The sequence below is a fragment of the Phragmites australis genome, chromosome 7, assembly GCF_958298935.1.
Source record: "Phragmites australis chromosome 7, lpPhrAust1.1, whole genome shotgun sequence".
NCBI classification, from domain to species: domain Eukaryota; kingdom Viridiplantae; phylum Streptophyta; class Magnoliopsida; order Poales; family Poaceae; genus Phragmites; species Phragmites australis.
In genome coordinates this window covers 36,243,980-36,267,233 of record NC_084927.1, presented here as the reverse complement: position 1 = coordinate 36,267,233, position 23,254 = coordinate 36,243,980, and the positions used below count along the sequence as shown (strand labels likewise).

Here is a 23,254-nt window from a genome sequence, read left to right as displayed (position 1 = left end):
TGGTCGTGATTCTGAGGTGATCGAGCTGTTGAAATTGGAATCCAAGCCATACATGCCATCACACATGTTGGAATCTGCACGCACTGAGGTCACGAGCGGCACTGGAATCTTTGCACCCGGCTGTCGTTGTGGACTAAATTATGCGTCAATCTCCTCGGGATGCGGGCAGATTCCTCCGCTTGAATCTCCATTTTAATAAGGATTATGCTTTCTTTTACTAACACTATCCCGTAAACTAGGGCGGCGTTAAATTGGTACTACCATATCTAAACTTTAATCGGTCAGGAATAACTGTCGTATGTAAAATTTAAGCCGAGATCGCTCGAATTACCATACCTCGTCGTATCGTTCAGTACGTACTCATCTGTTGGATTTTTCAGTTTGATGTTAGAAAAAATGGAAAGATATATGTTGTTTATCCCTTGGGATAAATTGGTCCGAGGAAGTATATAGCAACTGGTGAACTAACCCTTGGATGGAACTATTGGATTCTACTATACAGCTATACAAGTATGCAAGCCCAAACAGGACGGATCCCTATTTATTTGCAGTTATTTTATTGAGAGATTCTTGCACTTACGAGAATGAACTTCCGTGATCCGCGTGTAATTTCAGATTCAGTTGTCATTAGGATCAAAATAATGGTGATGGATTCCATGCAAAGTATACTGCTAATTCTGTGCGAGGTTTACAGAATATCGACGGTAGGTTCCTTCAAGATCTGTAACATTCAGAACCTAATGTGAACTTCATCTACAGCTAGATCGGTAAGACCACGTCCAAGGAATTTCCGTCGCGGGTGAAAATCCTGTCGTGAAGTGATTTTTTTTCTCTTCAGCGTTCCAACAGTTTTCCTTCACGATTCCTGTTATGAAGGGATTTTCAGATCATTTTCTTCAGGATAGGATTTTCTCTTATTTTTCTTCGCGATTCAAACTGTTGGAGATGAACGAAAATAAACGGAATGAGAACGGAAAAAGAAATTGAGAAGTGAACGAAATGAAGAAAATATGATTGGGATGATCTAACATTCAAAACCTAATTTTGCCCCTCATTTTCAGCATCTACGATAATTTCAGACCAAAAAATCTCTGACGCACTTGCATCCCTTTCAGCCAATCAAAATTAACCCAGCACGTGGGCCTTTTTTCATCGTTGCAAGTAGCAAGTATAGTGCAGAGAATCAACAAGTTGGAGGCGAAGCACACTTTTGATAAGGCAATCTTTCACTATTTAATTCTTCTTTACAAATAAACTTGATTTTAGTGCAAGTTAGTCAGCAAAAAGCAGCGCCCTCTGAATATATAAAAAGGGTCGTTGAGCGGAACAAACGACCAAAAGGAAACTGCACGATGATGCCCGCTTCCTTTCCTCGAATGACGCAAGGATTAAGTTGGCAAGTTCCATTCGGAGTTGGGGATCAAGTGCTAAAATAGCCGGACATTCACATCAAGGTTAGGCACAAGACGGTTACTAGGGTCTAATTAGTTATACGTACGAGAGTAAGTTGGTCTGATAGATACATATAATTCAGAAGAGTATTTGTTTACACGTATGTATTATTTTAGATTGATTCGATAGATGCAAATGTACGTTTGTATTTTAGCTCAAGAGGGAAGGTGCATTCGTGCTTCTAGCCTAGCTCGATGAATACAGGCTTCAGCATCCGCTCATACAGTCAAATCCATATATTAGTGTCATAAAATCATCTGTATACAAACAACCAATCATAACCATAACTCTTACATTCATTAATACAATCTTAGATCCAGTAAAACAAATAGGAACTCAACTAAAACTATTCATATATATATATAATTAATCAAATAATCTTATTTTCAACGAATATAACTCCATCCAATCAATTCCCTCTCCACCTACCTATACAGTGTGTGTGAGCAAAATCTTTACGGCAACCAACCACACCCGCGTTGCTAGCCATCTGTCTGTCTATCTTTCGATCTCCGATGGAGGTGTCCCTTCGCGAGCGCCACCAAGGTTGCCGCGGTGTGAGTGCGTGGCTGGTCACATCAAAATGCTGCGACCTCGGTGAACCGACACGTGGCGCAGCTACACGAGAGCGAGACCTTGCCGCGACAAGAAGCTGGCGTAGTAGTGCCAGGCACTAACTACAGCTGCATGCTTTTGAATTGGGCGGTTGCTAGTTCATGCATGGCTTTACTATACAGGGTGACATGCCGTAGGCGCCGGCGGCCAGCGGCGGTTGCTGTTGCCAACTGCGAACACAAAGAGCGAGGTGGAGAATTATAGCGCGTCGAATAGAGGACACAGGAAAATCTTTCAAATTGATTTTTATGTGAGCCCTTATAGCGCGATTATCTTATTTTAATTATATAAAACCACTATGATAGTAAATATTATAGAGTTTTCTAGACGTGTCTCATTTTCACATGACAACGATTATGTCATGTAGTGACGTGCAACAACACTTTGTACTATTGTGTAAAAATATCTAGTGATTTTCATATGAGCCCTTATAATGAGTGATTATCCTATTTCCATTTCATAAAGCCACCATGATAGCAAACATTTAAGAGTTTTCTACATGTGTCTTATTTTCATCTGATAACGATTACGATTTGGTTGGACGAAGTTGAATGGAATGGAATTGTCCTGGATGAACAAGATAGTCCTTGATGAGGTGATACGAATATGTTGTTTGGTTATATGTATGAGATAATATATGAATATGTTTGGTTGGATGTATTATATGATATGAGAATGTGTTTAATTACTTAAAGGCTATGCATTATATTCATGTATAACTTAATTATTTTATAGAATTAATAATTATATATTTGTTATTATCAAAAAATTATGCTAATTAGTACCAATCATTATTAATTTCAGATAATCATAACTTAAGTTGCCAATAATTATCATTAAATACCAACAATAATAATTAGTTATGCTAAATAACATCTAATTGTAACTAATATTTAACTATAAATCTTTAATAAACACTTATAGTCATTATTCATCATTAACCACAAGTGATTAATGGAGTTAACAGAACATGTATGGGTCATTTAGTCAATTTTTCTTAATGAGGTGTTACATGATATTGAGATAATATTATCAGAATATATACCACTCAATTTTGAATGAATTGGTACAGTTCAAGCAAACAAACACATGGAACCAAACACTACCTTAGTATTGGAAATGATCTGTATTCCAGAAGCACCACATGTTGTGGCAACCTACAATTAGGGTTGTCTTGTGTCGTGTATTGCTAAATAATCATTTCCCTTTCAATACTACATACGCGGTCTTTAATCCTTGGTACTTCTCCACTACAAATGTTGGGTATTGTTTGTCTCTAAATAGATCAACTATTTGTTTTGAGGTTCTACCTAAAACACATAGTCGGAAAAACATCCGAAAAATCTACATCAAGCCCTGGACCATATGTCCATATTGCTCCGATCAAAAAAAGAAGAGTCCATATTGCTTATCCTGCCAAAATCCCTGTGTGTGGCATGTGTTGCGCCTGCTTGCAAAGAATGCATTACGAGAGTATCCACTTACCTAGTCACAGACAAGAGGGTACCTATCAGCCTACATGCATCTTGGACTCTAACGTTGAAACGAAGCATATAAGGGCTGGGAACGGGGTCGCCTCGTGGGCACGGAGAGATTCGAATCTTGGAATATTTCAGTGCCGTCCACGGACAAAATGCTGCAAAAATGCAAAATACTACTGTCTGCCGTTGTATCTTGTGCATCAACAAAGAGATTCGAGCAGCAGGGTGGGTTGGTTGGTAGTTGGTTGGTGCACGCACGTGAGACGGAGCAGGCAGCTTCCAGGTCGAGGCGCACGAGCCTGTAGACTCGTTTGCTGTCGAGCGTCGAGTGGAGCCGGAGACTGACGTGTGGGCGAGGCGAGTGCGTGGTTGGGGCTCACGTGCGGGGCCGAGACAACTGGCGCCGCCGGACGTACGGACGGACCGCCGCGCGCACAGGCCCGTGCCCCTAGATCAGTCCCCAGAGGGCAGCCCTTGAGCAACTCCAGGAGCCAGAGATTACGACCAAATTAACTGGATCAAACCTTGTTATCCCAGTAGCTTTCAGTACTTACATTGCAGTATTTACCAGCACCATCTGCACCTTTCTGGGTTAAGACATGGCTTGCAAATTGTAGGGATAGAGGTGAAGGGATTCGTAGGTATGCGTGGATTTATTTTAGTTCAGCTTAATTAATTATTGAGGAATTTTAATATAATTAAAATAAATATTTAGTTGATTGAGTTAAACTAAAGTAGTTCCATGCTTCGCTCCACACCCATCCCGAGCAAATTGTATTGCTGCCGAGAAATGGCAGCCAATTAATTTGCGAAATACGGCTAGCTGGTTTTCAATACAATTTTTTTCTTTTTGATTATTGTTGAAAACATAACCTGTGACCAGTGAAGACTACTAAATTTTTTTAAATGGTTTTTGCTAATGATGATATCACTTGTGAAGATATTACGCTACAAAAGTACGCACGCGGCACGAAAGATCATGCTTGGTGGATCCTACTTCACGGGAGGTGAATACTATAAGATCAGGAGATATGCCTTCTGTTCAAAAAAGAAAAAGAAAGAAAGAAAAAGATTAGAGGATGAGACAACAAATACACAGCCGTCTCAGACATGACAAATCTGAGCACAGGGACGGATCTAGGGGCAAAGGGCTCCAACCCTTTTTACTGAGTGTTAGTTCTTGATAATAATTTTGAGTGTATTAATTGATGGATGTATGAATAACGTTTGTGTTGTGTGTATTTGTGATGAACTTAAGAATATAGGGGTTATCCAGGTTCAGATCTTTTAAAAAATGACAATTCTATATCATGTGTATTTTTTTATCAGTATTTATGAACTGATTACAGATGAGTCCTCTTTTGCTAGATCCGTTCTCCTCTTTATATATAGAGAAGGAGAATTTATAAGTGGATCTTTTTCTACTGAAACATACCTAGCTAGATGTACTCTTCTCAGGCCATCATCATGCGGAGCGTGCGCGCCGTACCTTGCATCGGTGGTACTGCAGGGCCTGTCCCATCCTCTTGGACGCATTCACTCTTACCTTACTTCGGCCCCGCCTGTCCCCTCGTTGTGGTGAGCTCATCTGCCAAGCCGTTCCGTCCCACTTTCGTGAGTCCTCCTGCAAACTTGTCCTCTTGCCTGGTCGTTTTGCAAATCTTGTCCCATTCGTCACGTGGTGCTAAGTTGATCTGTAACATCTGCACCGGCCGTGACTTTGTTCGCTGGAGGAGCATCGAAAAGAAAAACACTTGAGTGTATATCAATAAATATGATTAGATAGGTTATGTATGGACGTCCCGCGATTAGCAAGGGGCTGATCGCAGGATCACATTAAATCACATTGAGGCTGGTCGCGCAAACCTCACGCTGGTCTTGGGAGCTAAGGGTTGGTCGCGTGATTAGGCTTGGATTCAGAAAATATCCTCATCAGACAATATATCTCTTGTAAGACCCGTTAGTCAGGATACCCCTTACATAATCTCCGACACCTCTCCTGCTTTGTAGTAGTTGGAAATCCTCTTAGCCTCTCAATATTTTTTTGTCATGGATGGGGAAAGAAGAAAAAAGAAAATGAGAACTAGAGAAAGAGAGAGAAAAAAGAGAGGTGGATGAGCATCTCTACATAACTCATCTGCATCCGCCACTGTCTAAGCAGTATTTAATCTAATCGGATCAAATAAAAATGGAGTGGCTGAGTTGGCTCCACTAAACCTGTGTTTTGAATGGTTGTACATGGTGCATTTCTTTTCTACTCGCTGAGCGAGGACCGTACTGGGTGCACTGAACACTGACTCTCATGCAGTCGTACTAAACTTTTGTTTTGTTTAGATTAGATTAAATAAACATCGTGGCCTATGGTCCTACGAAAAATAACAAACGCGGCTAGATCGCCGGAATTTTGTCTGATTGCTGGACTGGCCAGCAAGACGGCACGAGCTCAACCGATAGCCAACTTCTTGTTCACAAATTTTAAATTTCAATCTATCTTCTGTTGCAAGTACTGCCGACTTGCCGAGACGCAGTCCTTTAATTCATCCACGTCACACTGATCTGTTGCGTAAATTGTCTGTATTACGCCTGATGTCTCGTATACAAAAGATTCACCAACACCAAACAACGAAGTTGGTGATAACTTTGACAGGCCATGTTATGTGGTATTAACTCATGACCGTGTCGTGTAGACTGCATTTTGTACTAGCTGGAGCAATCAGCTACACTCCCTGGGCTGGGAATGGGATCCAGTTCATTTCACTGTCGTCGTCTCCTCCAAAAATGGAGCGGCAAAGCACCAAAGAGCCGCACTTTTCGGTGCATGCATGGCAGTATGGCACATGACGCGCACCGGCAGGGGAGAAGGAGAAGCAGTGGCCGTCCGTTTTCGCTAGGTGGCCGGGCCTAGTCGGCCGTCCGCCGGCGCAAGGGATGTCTTGTAACGGCAGGCAAGATTCTCGCTTTCCGCGTCGGCCGCTGAGCCTGTTGTCGCGCGCGCGATTCCCGAGGAAGGTGCAGTGCCCAGTGCAGGATCCTCCCGGATCCCCTCTTCAGTTTTGCTGGCCAACGCACGCTGGCTTGGCTGTGCACTGTGCCTGGTCCTGGTCCTGGCCCTGGCCCTGGCCCTGCCACTTGCCGTGATGGATCTATTCATCGCTTGCCGTGATGGATCTATTCATCTATTGGACCGCAGGGGTGTATGTATCGCATCCAAATCCTCTGATTCTGTATGGGTAAAGTCACCGTGGAATAATGTTTCGTGAAGAGATAACAGTACCGTCATGTCGAATACTGTAGCAATCCTCTGCAGAAATGAACGGTTGAAATACCGGCAGGTACTGTTCCAATTGTTACTGTAGTACACGATCTGCTTCACCCTGACTTCAATCCGCTCACTAAAACGGTAAATAATCTCTTGGCAACTGCAACGTGTGTCATGAATCTCCTGTCGTGAATGAACAAGAGATCTTTTTCCGGGATCAGTACACGAAAATATTAGTACGTACGAGTTTCGAGACCGTTTGCAGCGTGAGAATCTCAAGCCATAAGAGTTCTTTTTGTACATGAGAAACATAGAGTAGGCCACTGCAAGCCGGTCCTTTTCCACGGCAAAGGAAACGTATTCAACGTCGCACGGTTCAATAGGAAATATCCCGTCATGTTCTTAGACTATAGGTAGTCTCGTTCTTCAGCATTATCACGAAGGAAACGCGCGCGCGCTGCGGCTGTAAACAGGGCAGGATACGTCACGAAAAATAGCATCACGCGATGCAGGCTAGGCTTTCCATAGCTATCGATCGACCCGAGAAAATATGGAAGTAGGGGTTCGGTGTAGCGTTCTGTATTATTCCACGTTTCCTATATCTGAGACGTCCAAAATCTCCTATCATCTGAATACGAAGATTTGTCAGAATTGTAATGTTCTCTTTGAGTTTTAGGATTTTGGAACCGAGGGTTTTTAATAGTTGTCAGCTTTAGAGAAAAGGTCTTACATAGTAGGGCCGACCTGTGATGATGGATGCAGGGATAGAGCGGTAAGACGTTAGGTACACTATCAGATGGACGAGGAGAGATCAAGGTGAGAGGAAGCGCACCGACAGAGCCGATTTAGCGTGGTGGGTGCAGCGACGATGGCTCTAGCAGTGTTGCCCGCTATTGTAGATGCCGAAGGAGGGTGGGAGGTGGGGTGAGCGAGGCCAGTGAAAGCGCGTCGACACAAGACAGTCACAAGAAAGAAGAAATGTCAAAGGATAAAAAAGTATGTTCTGTCCTATGTAAATCATGTGGTTGTGGACATCACTGAAAAGTGATGTGTCTTAACAGTAGCATCACCCTTATTATTCTATCGTCATTTGATTGGCGCTAAACATGCTAGCTCATGCCATTTGACCAGTGACAAAGCAGGAGATAAGGCTAGCTAAATCCGAGATGACATTCCCCCAAGCGTGTTTTGATGACGTGGTGGTAACACACGCTGCGCTGCACGAAACGACCCCGATGAGGTTGGCAGTTTGGCTATGAGATGGCCGGATATGCATACAGGATTAATTGGCTTCTTCAGACTCGATCGCCACGCTAACAATGCCGTCAGATCGCTATCCCAGACCACGTCCTGCTTCCGCTCGTGCGTGCAACGCATCTGACGTGTAGATTATGACCATCTCAATGCGGTTTAGTGGCCATCTGGGCAGGCTCATTCGCGTTAAGAATTGCACGCGTCTGAGCTTAAGCAGGCAGGCAGTCAGGCACGCTAGCTGGTGTTCATACACCTCCCATCTGGTGCTGCCATCTGATCGCGTGATCGTGTCTGTGACATCAGAGATGATCGTAGGCTGGATTTTGGAGTACAGCTCGACCACCTACAGCCGTCCCGTCAGTGCTCTCCAGAACGCTGACTTGTCGATTTCAGCTGGATTTGGATGTGAAGCATCGTCACGGGAAAGGATGTAATCCGGAACGCGAACTCAGGTCGTACTAGATCACCGCATTAAAGGAATATTTTTTGATACTGCATAAAGAAATATTACACTAACAGCCTTCGGAAAAAAAAGGAGAGATTAAACTAACACCCTCTAATTTAGCTGGCCCTATGTAAAAGGACCTTTTTTAAAATTTGCAATTCTAATGCTCTCAAAATTCAAAACACTAATAAAATAGTTATGGAAAATTCTGAAAATAATTATGGTGTAGATGATACTAGCATTTAGCTCTTAAAAAATTTCAGACAAAAATATGATATGTAAAATGAGAAAAAAACAAATTTCAGGGATTTACAAGTAATTATTTGCATTGAATTTTTCTGAATCGCTAGATTATAGTATCCTCTACACCATAAAGTTTTTTTTAAAAAAAAATTACGATCGTTTCGATATTGTTTTAAATTTAAGAGTATTAGAATGCTGTATTTTTATTTTTATGAATTTGCCGCTTCCAACAGGCGACCGGAATATACATATATATTTGTAATCTTTGGTTTAAAAAAATATATAAATAAATAAATTCGTGTAAAATGACCCGAAAAAAGCTTTTACTAATCGAGCTCAAAGACTATTGGGCCCTTGAGCGTTTGTGCTTATGCATGCAAACACTCATTCCAAGTAACGAAAGCCCATGCTCTGAAAGCATTAAATGGGCTTTCTCTGGGCTGAGACCACAAAATATACATCTCCAATTCTGCCGGAAGACCAGACCTGGCCCACCTAATGCACGCGACTGTGTTAGTGTTACTCACTTGGCCCACGCGACCGCCGACCGTAGCAATCACCCGCCGATACTACCTTCTCTTCCCCTGCACCAGCCACCGCTTTTGGTTTCCGTGTAGTCGTCTAATGGCGAAGCGGCTCGCCGGCGCCGAGAAAGAGGTACAAGCACAGCATCAGCAGGCGAAACCGAGCACATTTCTAATTCTGCTTGACGTTTGATTTGCTGCCCTCTCCGTGCCAGGTACTCGTTGAGGTCGTAAGGTTCACTCAGAAGGACGGGTTGAAAGGCTCTGAGGGGGGATGGAAGGATTTCTTGTCTCGGAACGACAGGAAGTTTGGTGCTTCGGTAAGCGACCCCAGGAAGCGAACCAGGGATGTGCTACTTGCCTTCCTGCTAACCTTCTCCTGAGATTTCCAAAAGGTAATATCCTGATCCAGTTAAATAAGCGGCAGTTATGCTTGATTTCATTGGCTGTTAGTTTTTAGCATCTCGGTCCTGGTATTGATAATTTGAAGCTCTCATCTGTTGGTTCCAGTACTTTGGCAAATTGGTGAAGCGTCATAAGGAAAGAAGTGCTATACAGCAGCATATGAAGGATTTTCCTGAGGAGGTTTCTCCCGAGCAGGTAATGTCTATACCAGATCATGATTCTTGGACTTTCTGGGTTAGATTAAATAGAACTGATACCGTGGGTATCAAACATCACTTGGTCAAATGTTGTATTGATGTACATGCAAAATGCAGAAACTTGTTCAACTGACGGCAGAGCACCCAGAGTACAGGAAAAATTATAACTTCCCATCTTACCAAGAGGTACGAGCTTTACTTCTATTAATCAGCAAAGCATGTATTGCATCTCTGTGTTGTCACTTGTCAGACCACTTGGTTTCAGCAACTCGCCAATGTCCTTGGACCTCTACTGTTTGAGTGTAAGGGATGGTTTTGCAGACTTTGCTTCAGCGTCCACATGTACGCTTGATGAATGACACTTCGGACAAGGATGATGTGCTCACTTGAGATAAATAATAGCGAACAGAATCTCCATAAGCAATCCAGTGGTTAAGACTTTGACAATGTGGCGTCCAGCTTGTCTGCGATCATTGCAATCCATGCCTGCAGGGAAGATCAAGTGGATAATGGGTGACTCTGTAATGGGAAATTGAACTTTTACAGATGTGCAATCTACTATCTACAGTCAGCACAGTTCTCAATTTCTCGCCATAATGGAGAAACACTGCAGCATATTCATTTTTCCATTTAATCGAACTACACTCCAGTGTCCAAAGAATGCTCCTGCCAACATTTCAGAATACACTAATCTAAACAAAGCCTGCAGAGGGCATGTGCTTAAGAAAGGATGGAAAGCTGCTAAGATTTGCCTATGGCCAGTGTTAAATGTGTTCCTGTGGGTGACAAAATAGCACTACAAATTGCTTTACTTTTAAGCTAATTGAACTCCGATATTGAATACATGGTGCTTTTTTTTAACTTATAAATCTAAATTGCTGGTTCTACCAAAATATTCGTCTGTGGCACCACAGTCAAATCACAGGACTTGCATATTTTAGGAGAAACGTGAATTCGAGTATTTCACACAGAAACCCAAAATGCCGATATAACATTAAAAAAAATTACATACCTGATCAATATTAGTGAATCCTCTTATAGTGTCGCCACCAACAATTGCAATTCCATTATCACCAATTGGTTGTAATATTAGTGCCTATAGGATATAAAATATGTTAAAAATATTTGGTTCAGAACTTTCAGAAAGTCACTTCATCTGAATGTTGGTTCAAGCTTCTCTGGACATGGAAAGAAGTATTCCCAAATAAAAAGATTGTGGTTTCAGTTTTTCCATTCCAACAGAAAACAGCTATTGTGACATAGAACAAGTACCAATTGTGCGAACATATGCTTTTATGTAATAACTTCTCTTAAATAAAGTGAATCAGAACCTGTGTGTTACCAGGCAAGAACGGCAACTCTGACCTTCCAGGATACAAAGCAAGATTTGCTAGATAAGATTCTGCCAGAAGACTACGGTGAAGTTTCTGAAAACAAATAGAAAAACCTTCCAAGTAACAAGAGATACTCACGCTTCCTGGATTCCATGGCACTTTTGTAAAGAGAGCCTTGGATGAACATTTGTGCATCCACAGTAAGTGCATTACCATCTTCTTGAGTTCCAGCAGCAACCCCAATTTGAAGTATGCAATTACCTCCATACACAACAACCAATGATTTGCAACAAGTAGCAGTTGTGAGGGAATCCCATGTCCTATTTGTAAGAAAAATAAGGAATTGCTAGCTTCATGACTTAAAATATTTGTATAAACAAGTGCATATTATGAAACTGTGGATTCATACAAGTCTGTGGGTATCGGTTAATGGTTACTAGCATAGATTTAGTAAGCTCCAATATATTTCAACTACTACACCATCATAACTGATGAAGTTGTGGTCCTAGGCCGAGTACCACACGATCATCAATTACCCAAAAAGTATTGCTTTCGCGAAAAGACGTATGCAGTTATTCAGAGCCCAAACCTATACGGCAGTTGATTATTATTAGCACATGGATCATCACCTGGTAGTGACGCATCAGGTGATTTTTTCAGAGTTACTCAAAAGCATTGCTTTCACTAAAAGGATGTATGCAATTATTCAGAGTCCAAACTAAAACGGCACTTGAGGTAATAACCTGATAGTGGCGTATCAGGTGAAATTTTCAGAGTTACCCAGAAACAATGCTCTCACTAACAGTAACAGGATCAGATTGAATACAGGGGTAACTCTAAGAGTCTAAGGTAGGCAGCTTGCCTACCTGAACTTTTTATTAAAGCTCAAGGCCGCCAAATTAGTTTGAATACAGGAGAGGGGAATCCTGTGTATCAGTAGAACAGTTACCAAAGTAGTTCATGAAGAGCAGAACTTGACACACCCGGACCTACTCGTTTACATTCGACACCACGAGGAACCACCTAGCATCGAATTTAAAAATGAGGAGTTACTAAACGAAATTAGAACATGGGATTATGGAAAGAGGGATGTATGGTTCAAATCTTAATTCTGACCGGGGAAATGGATTTCGGCCGGATGGATAACCAAACGAGGCCGGCGAGAATGTCAGTCACGGAGAGCGCAAGAGTTAATATGTCAGCCCTCGACTGCGAACTGTTTGGAGGAGAGATGAAAGAAATGATTAGTGCACCAAAATCGCACAATTCGGGGTGTTTGCAAGTGCGACTGTGCGAGGAGAGGAGAAAAAGGAGCAATTTGGAGGCTCCGCAAGTGCAGGCAGACCTGGAGGCGTCGGCGACGGCAGCAATGCTGGAAACGGCGCGGTTGAGGAGGACAGCGACGAGGGAAGCGCCGCCGACGAGGATTGGAAGGCCGCGGACGAGTGTGTCGTTGCTCCGGACCCAGCCCTCCACCCACTCCTGCCGCGGCCGCAGCGCCCTGCTGCACCCGTGCTCCTGCTGGAGAAGAAGACGAGGAACCGAACGGACGAATCCATCACCATGCCGTACACCGTCGGTCTCATCCCAAGGCAAGAGGAGGACCAAAGGGAGGGATGTAAGCACCCACCACGCTTGAAGGCGGTTGAGGCTGTGAGAACGTCCCGAAGGGAAGCCGACGGCAGCCGCGGGGGGCATAGACCGGCCGGAGCGTTGACGACGGGAGTCGAGCTGAGATAAGGCCTCTGCTCAGCTCCATGCCGTCCGCTCAGCGCGGTCGAGTGGCGAGCGCGAAGCAGCGGAGGCCGCGACGGTAGTTGGAGATGAGCCGGAACCGGACGATTTTTTTATTTCTTATATATCAAAAAATTTAAAAATAGGCGTTCCCTTTGAAAAATACTATATTCTATTACTCTCAAAATTCAAAATATTATTGAAATTGTCATGAAAAAATCTAATTTTTTAGTGTATATGATACTATGATCTAATTGTTCAAAAAATTTCAGATAAATATGATGTGTACAATGAAAAACAAAAAAACAAATTTTATTGTAAGAAGTCCGTCAAATTTTTAAAGAATTTTCATAACTATTTTGATAATATTTTAAATTTTGATACTATTAGAATGTTATACTTTATTTTTAAAAAAAATTATCTTTGATATATTTATTTTTTAAAGCCAGATGTGCCATTTTCCAAAACGGACGCATGCTTTTTTTTTTGCAATTTTTCGATTGAAAAAATATATAAAAAAGTTCGAACCGGACGAACTTCCAAGTGGGCCCGGTGAATCGCGGATAGTATCTGCGGCCCATCTTCCACGCAGGCCGAGCGGATCGCGATTATAATCGCGATCCAACTTCCCTTCCAAGTTGGCTGGACGTGTCAAATTTATCTTCCAAATCGCGGAAATTTTCCCAAAAAAATCGCGAACATCTAAACCCACGCGCTCTCAAAGTGGCAGGCAAACTACCGACGCCACCGCCCTCAGCTCTCAGCCATGGAGATGGTATGTGGACCTTCCCCCGCGCCCCACGTGCTCGTCGTCCCCTTCACCGCGCAGGGCCACGCACTGCCACTCCTCGACCTCGCCGCTCTCCTCGCCGCGCGAGGCCTCCGCCTCACCGTCGTCACCACGCCCGCAAACATCCAGCTCCTCTCCCCTCTCCTATCCGCGCACCCCGCCGCCGTCCGCTCCCTCACCCTCCCGTTCCCCTCCCACCCGTCGCTTCCTCAGGGCATCGAGAGCACCAAGGACTGCTGCCCGGGGTACTTTCCCGCCTTCGTCCACGCGCTCGCCGCGCTCCGCGGTCCGATCCTCGCCTGGGCCAGGTCGCAGACCGACCCCGTCGTTGCCGTCATCGCCGACTTCTTCTGCGGATCGGCGTCGCGGGAATCGTTTTCTCGCCCTCCGGCGTCGTCGGTACCGCCGTCCCCCCCCCCCCCCCCCCCCTCGCTCTTTCGCCGCCTGGTGAGGCGACCTGCGGAGAGCGACGACGAGTTTAGCGTCACGTTCCCGGCTATTCCCGGCGAGCCGGCGTATCAATGGAGAGAGATTTCCATGATGTACAGGAACTACATGGAAGGCGGCCTAGAAGAACAGGTCGGCGACTTGGTGAGGCAAAACTTCCTCTGGAACTTGGAGAGCTGGGCGTTCGTGTCCAACACGCTCCGAGCGCTCGAGGGGAGGTACTGGACGCGCCTCTCGAGGACCTGGGGTTCAGGCACGTCTGGGCGGTGGGCCCTGTGGCGCCGGAGACGGACACCGCCGGCGCGCGCGGAAGGGAGGCGGCTGTTGCGGCCGCCAACCTCATCGCGTGGCTGGACGCCTTCCCGGACGGTTCGGTCGTGTATGTGTGCTTCGGGAGCCAGGCGGTGCTGACCCCGGCCGTGGCGGCCGCACTGGCCGATGCGCTGGAGCAGAGCGCCGTGCCGTTCGTGTGGGTCATGGGCGCCGGGAACGGCGGCGTGGTCCCGGAAGGGTTCGAGGCGCGCGCGGCGGCGGCGAGGCGTGGGATGGTGGTGCGCGGGTGGGCGCCGCAGGTGGCCGGGCTGCGGCACGCGGCAGTGGGGTGGTTCATGAGGCACTGCGGGTGGAACTCGGTGCTGGAGGCGGTGGCCGCGGGGGTGCCCATGCTGGCGTGGCCCATGACGGCCGACCAGTTCGTGAACGCGCGGCTGCTCGTGGACGAGGCGCGCGTCGCGGTGCGTGCGTGCGCGGGGGGCGTAGGCGTCGCCCCGGACTCGAGCGAGCTCGCGGCAGTGTTGGCCGACGCGGTCGGGGAGAAGGGGCACAGCCTGAGGGCGCACGCTGAGGAGCTCGCGGCAGAGGCCGCGCGCGCGGTGAAGGAAGGCGGCAGCTCGTACGATGACTTGGAGCGGTTGGTGCAAGAGATTCGGAAGCTTTGTTGAATTCATGCAGCTCGTCAGATTGTACGTATCAAATTGATACAAACTCATAAAAAGCTCATCCTCAGCCTTTGTACAACTAGAATGCACATGCACCCAGCTCAAAGTACATCAACAATATTCCAATTCGGAGAACACATGAATCACCCTATGAAAAGAGGGAAAAAAGAAAACAGGAAAACATTGGTAGTTGATTTGTGATCCGAATCATAAAGCCTCAATCATGTCGAGTAAAGAATTCTCTAATCACCCGCTCTAATAGCGTGCATGCCACTGCTACTATCTTTCAAGACCCGCTCCAATCGCGCGTACGTACTACTGGTTATGTAACAACAACCACATTGCAGGGCAAATAATTGTCTTTCACACATAGTTTTGCTGTATGTTTGCAAAGCTGAACAACTGATGGGCACATGCTTAACTACCAGCTACCACTCATCCTACACCCTACAGAACAGCATAATTAGCTCATTTAGCTGGGCAAGCTATTCCGATCAACAGCAGATGTCTGCTGAACCAAACAGCTTGAACGTTCCAGATGCCTACTGGCTTTGTGAAGTCGTGAAGGAGAAGCCGCCATCTCAGGAAGAGGAGAAACATGCGGTGTCCGATTCCCATACGCCGACGTTTGACCCGACCTACCCGGCTACCTGGACCATGTTCCATGTCATCTACTCATCTGACCGATCATTTCATTAGAAAAATTAACGAGGCAGCAACCCATGTGCCGGCTTTCTAGGGCGAGGAATCTTCAATTCCCCAGCTTTGAGCGTCTTGCGTATCAGCATCGATCAGGGCATTCTAATGACCTAGTTCTGTACCCTTTTCTTTTCCCTGGAACACGTTTTGCAGCTGGAGTTGAGTTGTGAACCATGTGGGAGAATTGCATGAGTCATTTGGTCATCAGGGAGCTGGCACCTAAAAATCTCACTTACCTAGCAGTAAAATTAATTTGTTCTCTTCAGTATGAAGTTTTTGTTAGAATTATAGGGGCGGAGTCTATATAATAATTTTTAATAAATCTTAAAGGGTCATATTACGAATACGCGGCTTATGATGATGTCTATCCTCTATTAGTACCATATTGCTAATGAAGATGAAGGTAGAGGTTTTCTCGCTATATTCAAATTAGTACCATATTTACGTTGCATCCCTCTTAATAGGGTGATATACCTATACTCAAATTCAAATGTAAAATTTATTTGAACCAATTTGAGTCTTTGAATGCTTTTAAGTACCGCTTCTTTCTTTCAAATCTTGAGGGTTGCCAACTTTTATATAATTTTCACTCCATCTATTCTTGATTCTTCATATGATTGATGCGAGTCACTCATAGCTTCCCATGGTCTCACACGGTCTATTGGCGCAAAGCCTTCATTCGCTCTTAACCATCGCATTGGTCCTTTGGCGGCATGCCATTTGCAAGACCCGGTTGCAATGGACCATCCGATGATCAAAGTAAATAGTTCTAAGAGTAATGGCAAGTCCACAAGGCACGTAAAGATATGATTGAAGTCTATCAGAAAATTAAGAAACTTCGAAGTGATAACTTTGGATTATATCCAAATAGCTAATAACCTGGCAGATCCCTTTACAAAGAGACTATCACGGAATGTAATAGCTAATGCATCAAAAGAGATGTGTTTGAGACTCATGTGAGTTATATCATAGCGGTAACCTAACCTATGTGATCGAAGATCTCGTGAATTAGGATCTGAGAAGAATAAGCTATTGGTCTAACCGGAGCAAAGTACTTTTTTTTATCCACTCGAGTAAAGATGCAATGCTCTTAGAGATATATAAGGCAGGTTGGATATTGCCTTAATGTATTCTGTTAGCTTTAAGTAGCGAAGATGCTAACCTACAAGATATTCTTGAAAGAGCACACCTATATGAGTCTGTTGTTGGTCGCAGTCTATGAGACTTGGGTGATCTCTAGTAAACTCATGAAGAGACCATGGAGGACGACTTATATGCTCTAACCGTGTGGTAGCCTACTGGTAGCCAAGTACTAGTTATGATTTTAAGTGAAACTTGTTTGCACAAAATTTACAATTCAAGGCGTAGTCTATTATTCAAGTTGTGAATGAGTATAGCTTGATATTTTAGGTGGATGTTCAACTTAGCAGTCTCAACTGAAACACTGGTATATCAAACAACAGTGGGAAATTAGTAATTCTCTATGAGACTTTGAGATCTTATGAGAGGTTGTTAGAATTACAGGGGCGGAGCCCATATAATAATTCTCAATAAATCTAAAAAGCTCATATTGTGAAGAGGCGGCCCATGATGAGGTCCATCCTCTATTAGTATCATATTGCTAATGAAGGTGGAGGTGAGGAGTTCTCCCTATATATATGCAAGGACCAACATCTCATTGGATGAAAAATAGACTACTAATTGTGAGTACCCCTTAAATTGGGAATACTTTCATTACGTGAGTCTGGATAAGTGTTAGGATTATGCATCTTTCTCTTTCTGTTGCGATGCCGTTGTAGTCTACTCCATCCTGGTGTCGACGTGCACCGGCAATCTGGAGAGCAGGTCTCTAAAATCCTCGCTCTTAAGATCCTGCACCGGGGGAGGATGAATAAGATTTTGGGCAAGCACTCTGCACGACTGCTTAAGTTTTTTTTACCACGGCTCGTCTTTCTAGTTGCTTGGATCGATTGTGCCGTAAACATGGTGCAACTAGCATCTTCAGCAACCTCTACAGCGCAGGATCAGTACATAAAAACCATATTACTCGTACTTTATTTTCTTCTATTCCTAATTTCGAGTATAGTAGATCTAGTTATTTATAGTGTTATATTACATATGTGTAGATTATGCTCTGATGATATAAACATATTAATTTATCAGTTTACGCTCATGAATTATCTATGGATTAAATTAAACCTAAAAGTGTCATATATTCCAATATGTTACATGACTGTAAATGTAAACTGCATTTTATCTGGTACTACTCATGTTACTCCTACTAGTTTTACCACTATTTCATGACCGACAAAATCTATTTTTCAAACTTAATTCTGATTTGCCTCTGCAAGTCAAGCTATTTATTGTGGAATGGTCCAAAACTATGTAACATCAGCTGAATGGAAATGAAATGTCTGTTAGGATAAATGCCCTATTCGTAGATACTATAGGGAGTCGCCATCAAAAACTTCTCTGGAGGCTGGAGCCCTAGGGCCCTGGACCCCAGCGGCAACCAAGGCCTCTGGAGCCTGTGAGCCTCTTTCATGGTTCATCGACTCTCAGAGCTTGGGGGAGCTAATTGACCCTCGACACTCCGGCTCATGACCCCTCTGGATCCCTGGCTTCAGAGCGGTCCTGAAGATCAAAGGTTGGGAGTCCCCTGGAGGCTGGAGGAAGGAGGCGGAGTCCCCAATAAAGATCTGTGGAAGTAGACCCGTCGTCCATGTGATGTCTGCCATAAGATGATCGATATTTAATACCAGCCATGTGGTGGCCACCATGACACACTAGGAGCAAGTGGTAACAGATCTGACACGCTAGACAGTGTGGTGCCGTAATAGAGGACTAAGCTTGCCACTACTTATTGTCACGATTAGAAAATATCCTCTAGATAGGGTTATAATATTTTACATAGGCCTGAGCCATGTTACCCGGCTGGTCCTAGTCCCTACTGCATAGGAAAAACATGTATCTTTATCTTGGTAGGGACATGATTATATACTCACACCCTGAATGACACTATAAATACAAACCTATAGTCATCAGGTCAGGGGACATATTTATACCATCACCGCACTGTACATTCTTTTTCTCTCTACCTTTTCTTTAAGCTTGAGACACTTATGTGAGTGAGCAATCACCACACTTTATTGTGTAAGATATTTTCTTCCTCCAACAATATAAAAAAAAGTAACGTCAACTGAAAGTATAGGTCTCCATTAGCCAAATGTTAGGGGGCATGTTTGTGCATAGCTGGAGGTTTGGCAGGAGCTGCCCATAAGTCAAACAAGTTGGTTATGGTCTCTAAGGGTGTACCACTACTTTATATGATCGGTGTCCTCTAGTGTTATGCAGGTGGATTGTCCAAACAAACACGAACAGAAACAAATTAAGTGTTTGGCGTAATACTGGAGATAAAGTTTGATTTGTCCTATGACTGGACTAAATTTAGATTAGTAGTTAGCTAGCTCTAATTGTGCTATACTTACTGAAACGGTTGGATCGGAAGTTTACACAACTTAAGTTAGTTTTTTAGTCCAGGATATCCTTCTTACTTTTAAATGTTTTTGCTTCAATTGATGGATACTATTTTACAATGTTAGCACCCCCAAAATTACAGTAAGTATATCAGTACATGTGCTTCATGAGAATCTCTACAGCCGGTGGGTCATTGGAGAAAGCCACAGGAAATCTATCAAAATTCAGAAGCACTAATAATACGAGCTGTTTCTTGCAATCAACTGATATTACCATCGCCAATGTCGCTATAGGCTATACTTACAAGCAAAACATATTATCATTATATTCTATTGAGCCCCATCGATATTGCTTGAAAATGTAGCTACCGAAGGTTTCCTATTTTTGGGTAAATCTGATCAATCTATCAGTTTCTATTTTTGGTCCAACCGCATGAAATGGAAACATACCAATATGGAGGATTGAAGCTTAAGCATTGATCATCCCAACCTTTTTCAATAATAAAGCCTATAGCAAAAACATATAGCAAAAGCTAAAGATTATATGATGATTGAACAAGATACCTGAAAATTTGCTAGTTACTCATGGTATGTAGACCCATAAGACAGAAGTCATTTTTTTAACGAACCCAGAAGTCTTTTGTTACCAATGTACTAACATGCACAACTATGCATCTAGACAGATATACATCGCTCCATGTCTTCTTCCCAAGTGTCAATGTAGTCTTCTGCACAATGCACACCGCCACAGTTTCAGACATGTGCCGAGCTGCCGGCTCAATCAGATCATGTGAAGAAGCATAGCACAGAGCAATAGTTAATACTAGTAGTTAGAAACACAACAACAACTCATTTTTTGAGGCAAAGACCGGCAAAAAGGAGGAACAAAGAACACGCTCCCTGCTCGCTGCTTCTCTGTCGGCTCCTACCTGCAGCTGGTATTTTTTACCTGCCTTTGCTTTGCTTATTTGCAGCTCCTTGGATGTCCTCGCAGCAAGTGTAACTGCAGTACTGCACAACAAAGAACTGCATATTTGCACTGCCCATAGCCACCTGAAGCTTTGTTCCCTTGAGCTCAAAGCATTGCGTTCTTCTGGGTTCTGGCTCGGCACGGACGGCTTGTAGTTGTAGCGTAAGCGACAACGCTCCAACTACTACTCCAACCAGTGGCGCCTAAAGAAGGAAAAGGAGATTTGTTAATACTCAAAAGCTGGAAGATCATCAGCAGCAGCAGCGGAGGGAAAGGGAAGAAAGACTCCACCTAATTGCAACCCAAACGTCGCTTTTTGTCGGTTTTGCGTCAGGAAACTAATGATTAATCCCATGAGCTAGCACTGTACATATGGCATCTTCAACAATGAAAAAAAATAGGAAAGGGGAAGAAAAAAAATAGGAAAGGGGAAGAAAAAAAAATAGCGATTCATGCCATTTCTTACACTGAATTATATGCAACTGATGTTTATGTTCACGTTTCACCGAACGGTCAGTAGGTCACACTAAGCAGAACAAATGTTCAGACTTCCACGCTGAAAAGAACTGTTCAAACGTCGAAATTTATATATACTCCATTTCAAAATTATCTTGAGAAAAAAAAATAATGCTCAGTCTGCTGGTCTACTTCTACCATGAATTGTGTCTGGTGCGTCCTAGTAGTTCGGATGCAGTATTCACCGACGAAAGCCTTGGCCGGGCCGGTGAGCGTCACATCAAGCTGCGTAGGTGTTGCAGGGAGAAGGTATCTGAAAGACTGAAACCTGCTTATGTCAGTCATGTGCATTTCACTAGGTGATGCCTGTTCTTGATTCAGCTCTGCCGTTTCTTGTCCAATTGTATTGCAAGGTTATTTGCACTCCATACCCTGATGCAGCTAGAGTGCTAGATCGTCGTCGACTATCAATCAGATCGGACGCGTGTGCAAACAGTCATTGTTTTCAAAAAAAAAAGAAGAAGAAGAAAAACTGTCCTTGATGACTGTGGCGGGGTCAGAAGATCGAGTTTTCGTTTCTTCAAGTAAGCTCGGAGGTCGTTTGCACAGTGGTTTCGCCCATTTTTCAGCTGGTGACATACTGTCCTGCACCGCACCGCCCAATTTCCAGCTGTTTCTTGCAGGAGATTAATCCACTGGACCACTCGTACTAGTTCTGAAATGAATGAAACGGCAATTTTCTGCCCGGTTCCTTTCTCCGGCAAAGAAGATCTGAATCTAGTTTGCAACTTGCTTCTTTCAGTTTCAGACAAGGAATCTGGCAGACAGCCTGGTCCGGGCTTCCAACCAGCATTGAAGCCTGAAACAGTATAAACTATAGCTAACCGGATCCTTGTTGAACTCGAATCGGGATAATTGAAATGAGGAAATTAGCAATGCATGGTAAATGACATGCAGATCGCGGTACAGGTGCCGCATCAGAAATCCAGAATTAGAATGCATGCATCCGCCAACTATACACTGGCATGGGCTTCAGGGCTTGCACGTGAATGCCATCAGCTGTAAAGGCCAAGGCAAGCGATAAGGAAATTCTGTGGCAGTTTAAAAAAGGGTATGCTAGCAGGAACCCAAAAATGTCGGTACCAGTACTAGATTAGTAATACTGACCAGCCAACTCGTTCTGCGAGACTGTAAAATACTACTGTAAACACGTAAAAAAAACAAGGAATGCTCTCGCCGCCTTTCGAGGATGGAGTATGTTTGCGCGCCCGTGTCTGGTGCGTCCTATACTGTCCTTTTGTCTTTTGTGTTACTCTATTGTATAATTCATCGAGATAGAGTCTGACGTACAAAGATGCTAAATTTTATTTTTCTCTTCAATATATAGCACCTTTTCTCTCTCAAGATGACCTCACAACGTACTATAAAAATTCATCCAACAACTCTCCTCTCTTTGCTCTCAATTATTTATTTAATGTTAGCAATTAGTACCTAAACAAACACATTTGTAAGATGTTACTTGCTAGCACCCTATGGTCTACGTAGTCCGCCGCGAAAGATGGTGTGGCTTCAGCCACGGAGCGCAGGACAACAAATAGCAGAGAAGACATCAGCGACTTATTGCAAGCACCGTTCGTTCGCGCGTCGCTCCACAGGAATTCGGTAGCTGCCACCGCATAACGTGCACATTCATCACAGTACCGACGAACGTGCGATTTTCACCCGATCTTAGATCAGCTCGATTTTTCTGCCGCTGCTCCACCAACCAAAGGAAGTAACAGTAAGTCGCCCAACTATCGCAGTAACCAGTTTTAGACTTAAAAAAAGATAATTCTTTATGTGTCACCTAATATTAAGGTCCTGTTTGTTTCAGCTGTAGATTGTGAAAAACAGCTTATAGATTGTGGATGGTAAGAAGCTGGATTGTAAAATCTGGATTGTGAAAAGCTGGATTGTGGATTGTTACAATCTGGTGGAAAACAGATTACTGGATTGTTACAATCTGTGTGCTAGATTGTAACAATCCAGTTTTTCCAACCAGCTGTTTGTTTCAGCTTTTAGATTGTGATCAGAATCCAGCTTTTACAATACAGCTGTTTATTTCAGCTTTTGGATTTTGATCATAATACAGCTTTTATAATCTGAAACAAACAGGACCTAAAAAAATTTAATTTGCTGCTAAAAAATCATAATTCTTTCCATGCCATTATTTTATTATTTAATTTTCTTACGTGTCATTGTGGTCATAAAGAATGTGACGGCAGTGGCATATGAGAGATAAAAAAACTTAGTGACATATAAGCGATCATGTTTTTCAGTAACAAATCCATAATTTCGTTACACACGGGAATTATTTCTCAGAAAAACGTTTGCGAAGCAGGGTATCTTTCTCCGACACGGCGCATTGCCTAAAGTAAATGGCCTTTTCTGGGCCTACCTGTGCGCACTGCCTAACGGCCAAAATATTCCGACCCTTCCTTTTACACAATTCCACCCGCGTCGTGTCCTTTTCCCTCCCTCCCTCCCCGCGCCGCG

At 43.8% G+C, this 23,254-nt stretch overlaps 1 protein-coding gene, 1 long non-coding RNA gene and 1 pseudogene across 4 annotated transcripts; 2 read left to right on the top strand and 1 right to left on the bottom strand.

Moving 5' to 3' along the window:
* The first annotated feature begins 9,281 nt into the window (after positions 1 to 9,281).
* On the top strand, positions 9,282 to 9,868 carry LOC133925120 (uncharacterized). The gene is made up of 3 exons (XR_009910902.1): positions 9,282 to 9,406; positions 9,489 to 9,668; positions 9,784 to 9,868. It is a non-coding gene; the product is annotated as an uncharacterized LOC133925120 (long non-coding RNA).
* Positions 9,869 to 9,893: 25 nt separating this feature from the next.
* LOC133925119 (protein COFACTOR ASSEMBLY OF COMPLEX C SUBUNIT B CCB4, chloroplastic) lies at positions 9,894 to 13,042 on the bottom strand. Of its 3 annotated transcripts, none has more exons than XR_009910901.1 (8): positions 12,840 to 13,042; positions 12,555 to 12,730; positions 12,326 to 12,425; positions 12,159 to 12,232; positions 11,348 to 11,529; positions 11,218 to 11,277; positions 10,888 to 10,971; positions 9,894 to 10,361 (listed from the first exon to the last, which is right to left on the bottom strand). XR_009910901.1 is itself a non-coding variant. In XM_062370967.1 (8 exons), exons 1-8 carry the CDS (start codon positions 12,966 to 12,968, stop codon positions 10,308 to 10,310), a joined length of 867 nt encoding a protein of 288 aa, XP_062226951.1. In that variant the 5' UTR covers positions 12,969 to 13,042; the 3' UTR covers positions 9,894 to 10,307. The 3 variants fall into 3 exon arrangements, 2 of the variants coding, with proteins under 2 accessions (XP_062226951.1, XP_062226950.1); XM_062370967.1 differs by having other exon boundaries at positions 11,207 to 11,277; positions 12,555 to 12,727; XM_062370966.1 differs by having other exon boundaries at positions 11,207 to 11,277; positions 12,840 to 13,041.
* A 557-nt stretch (positions 13,043 to 13,599) lies between these two features.
* Positions 13,600 to 15,156, top strand: LOC133923688 (flavonol 3-O-glucosyltransferase UGT89B1-like; annotated as a pseudogene).
* The last annotated feature ends 8,098 nt before the right edge of the window (positions 15,157 to 23,254 follow it).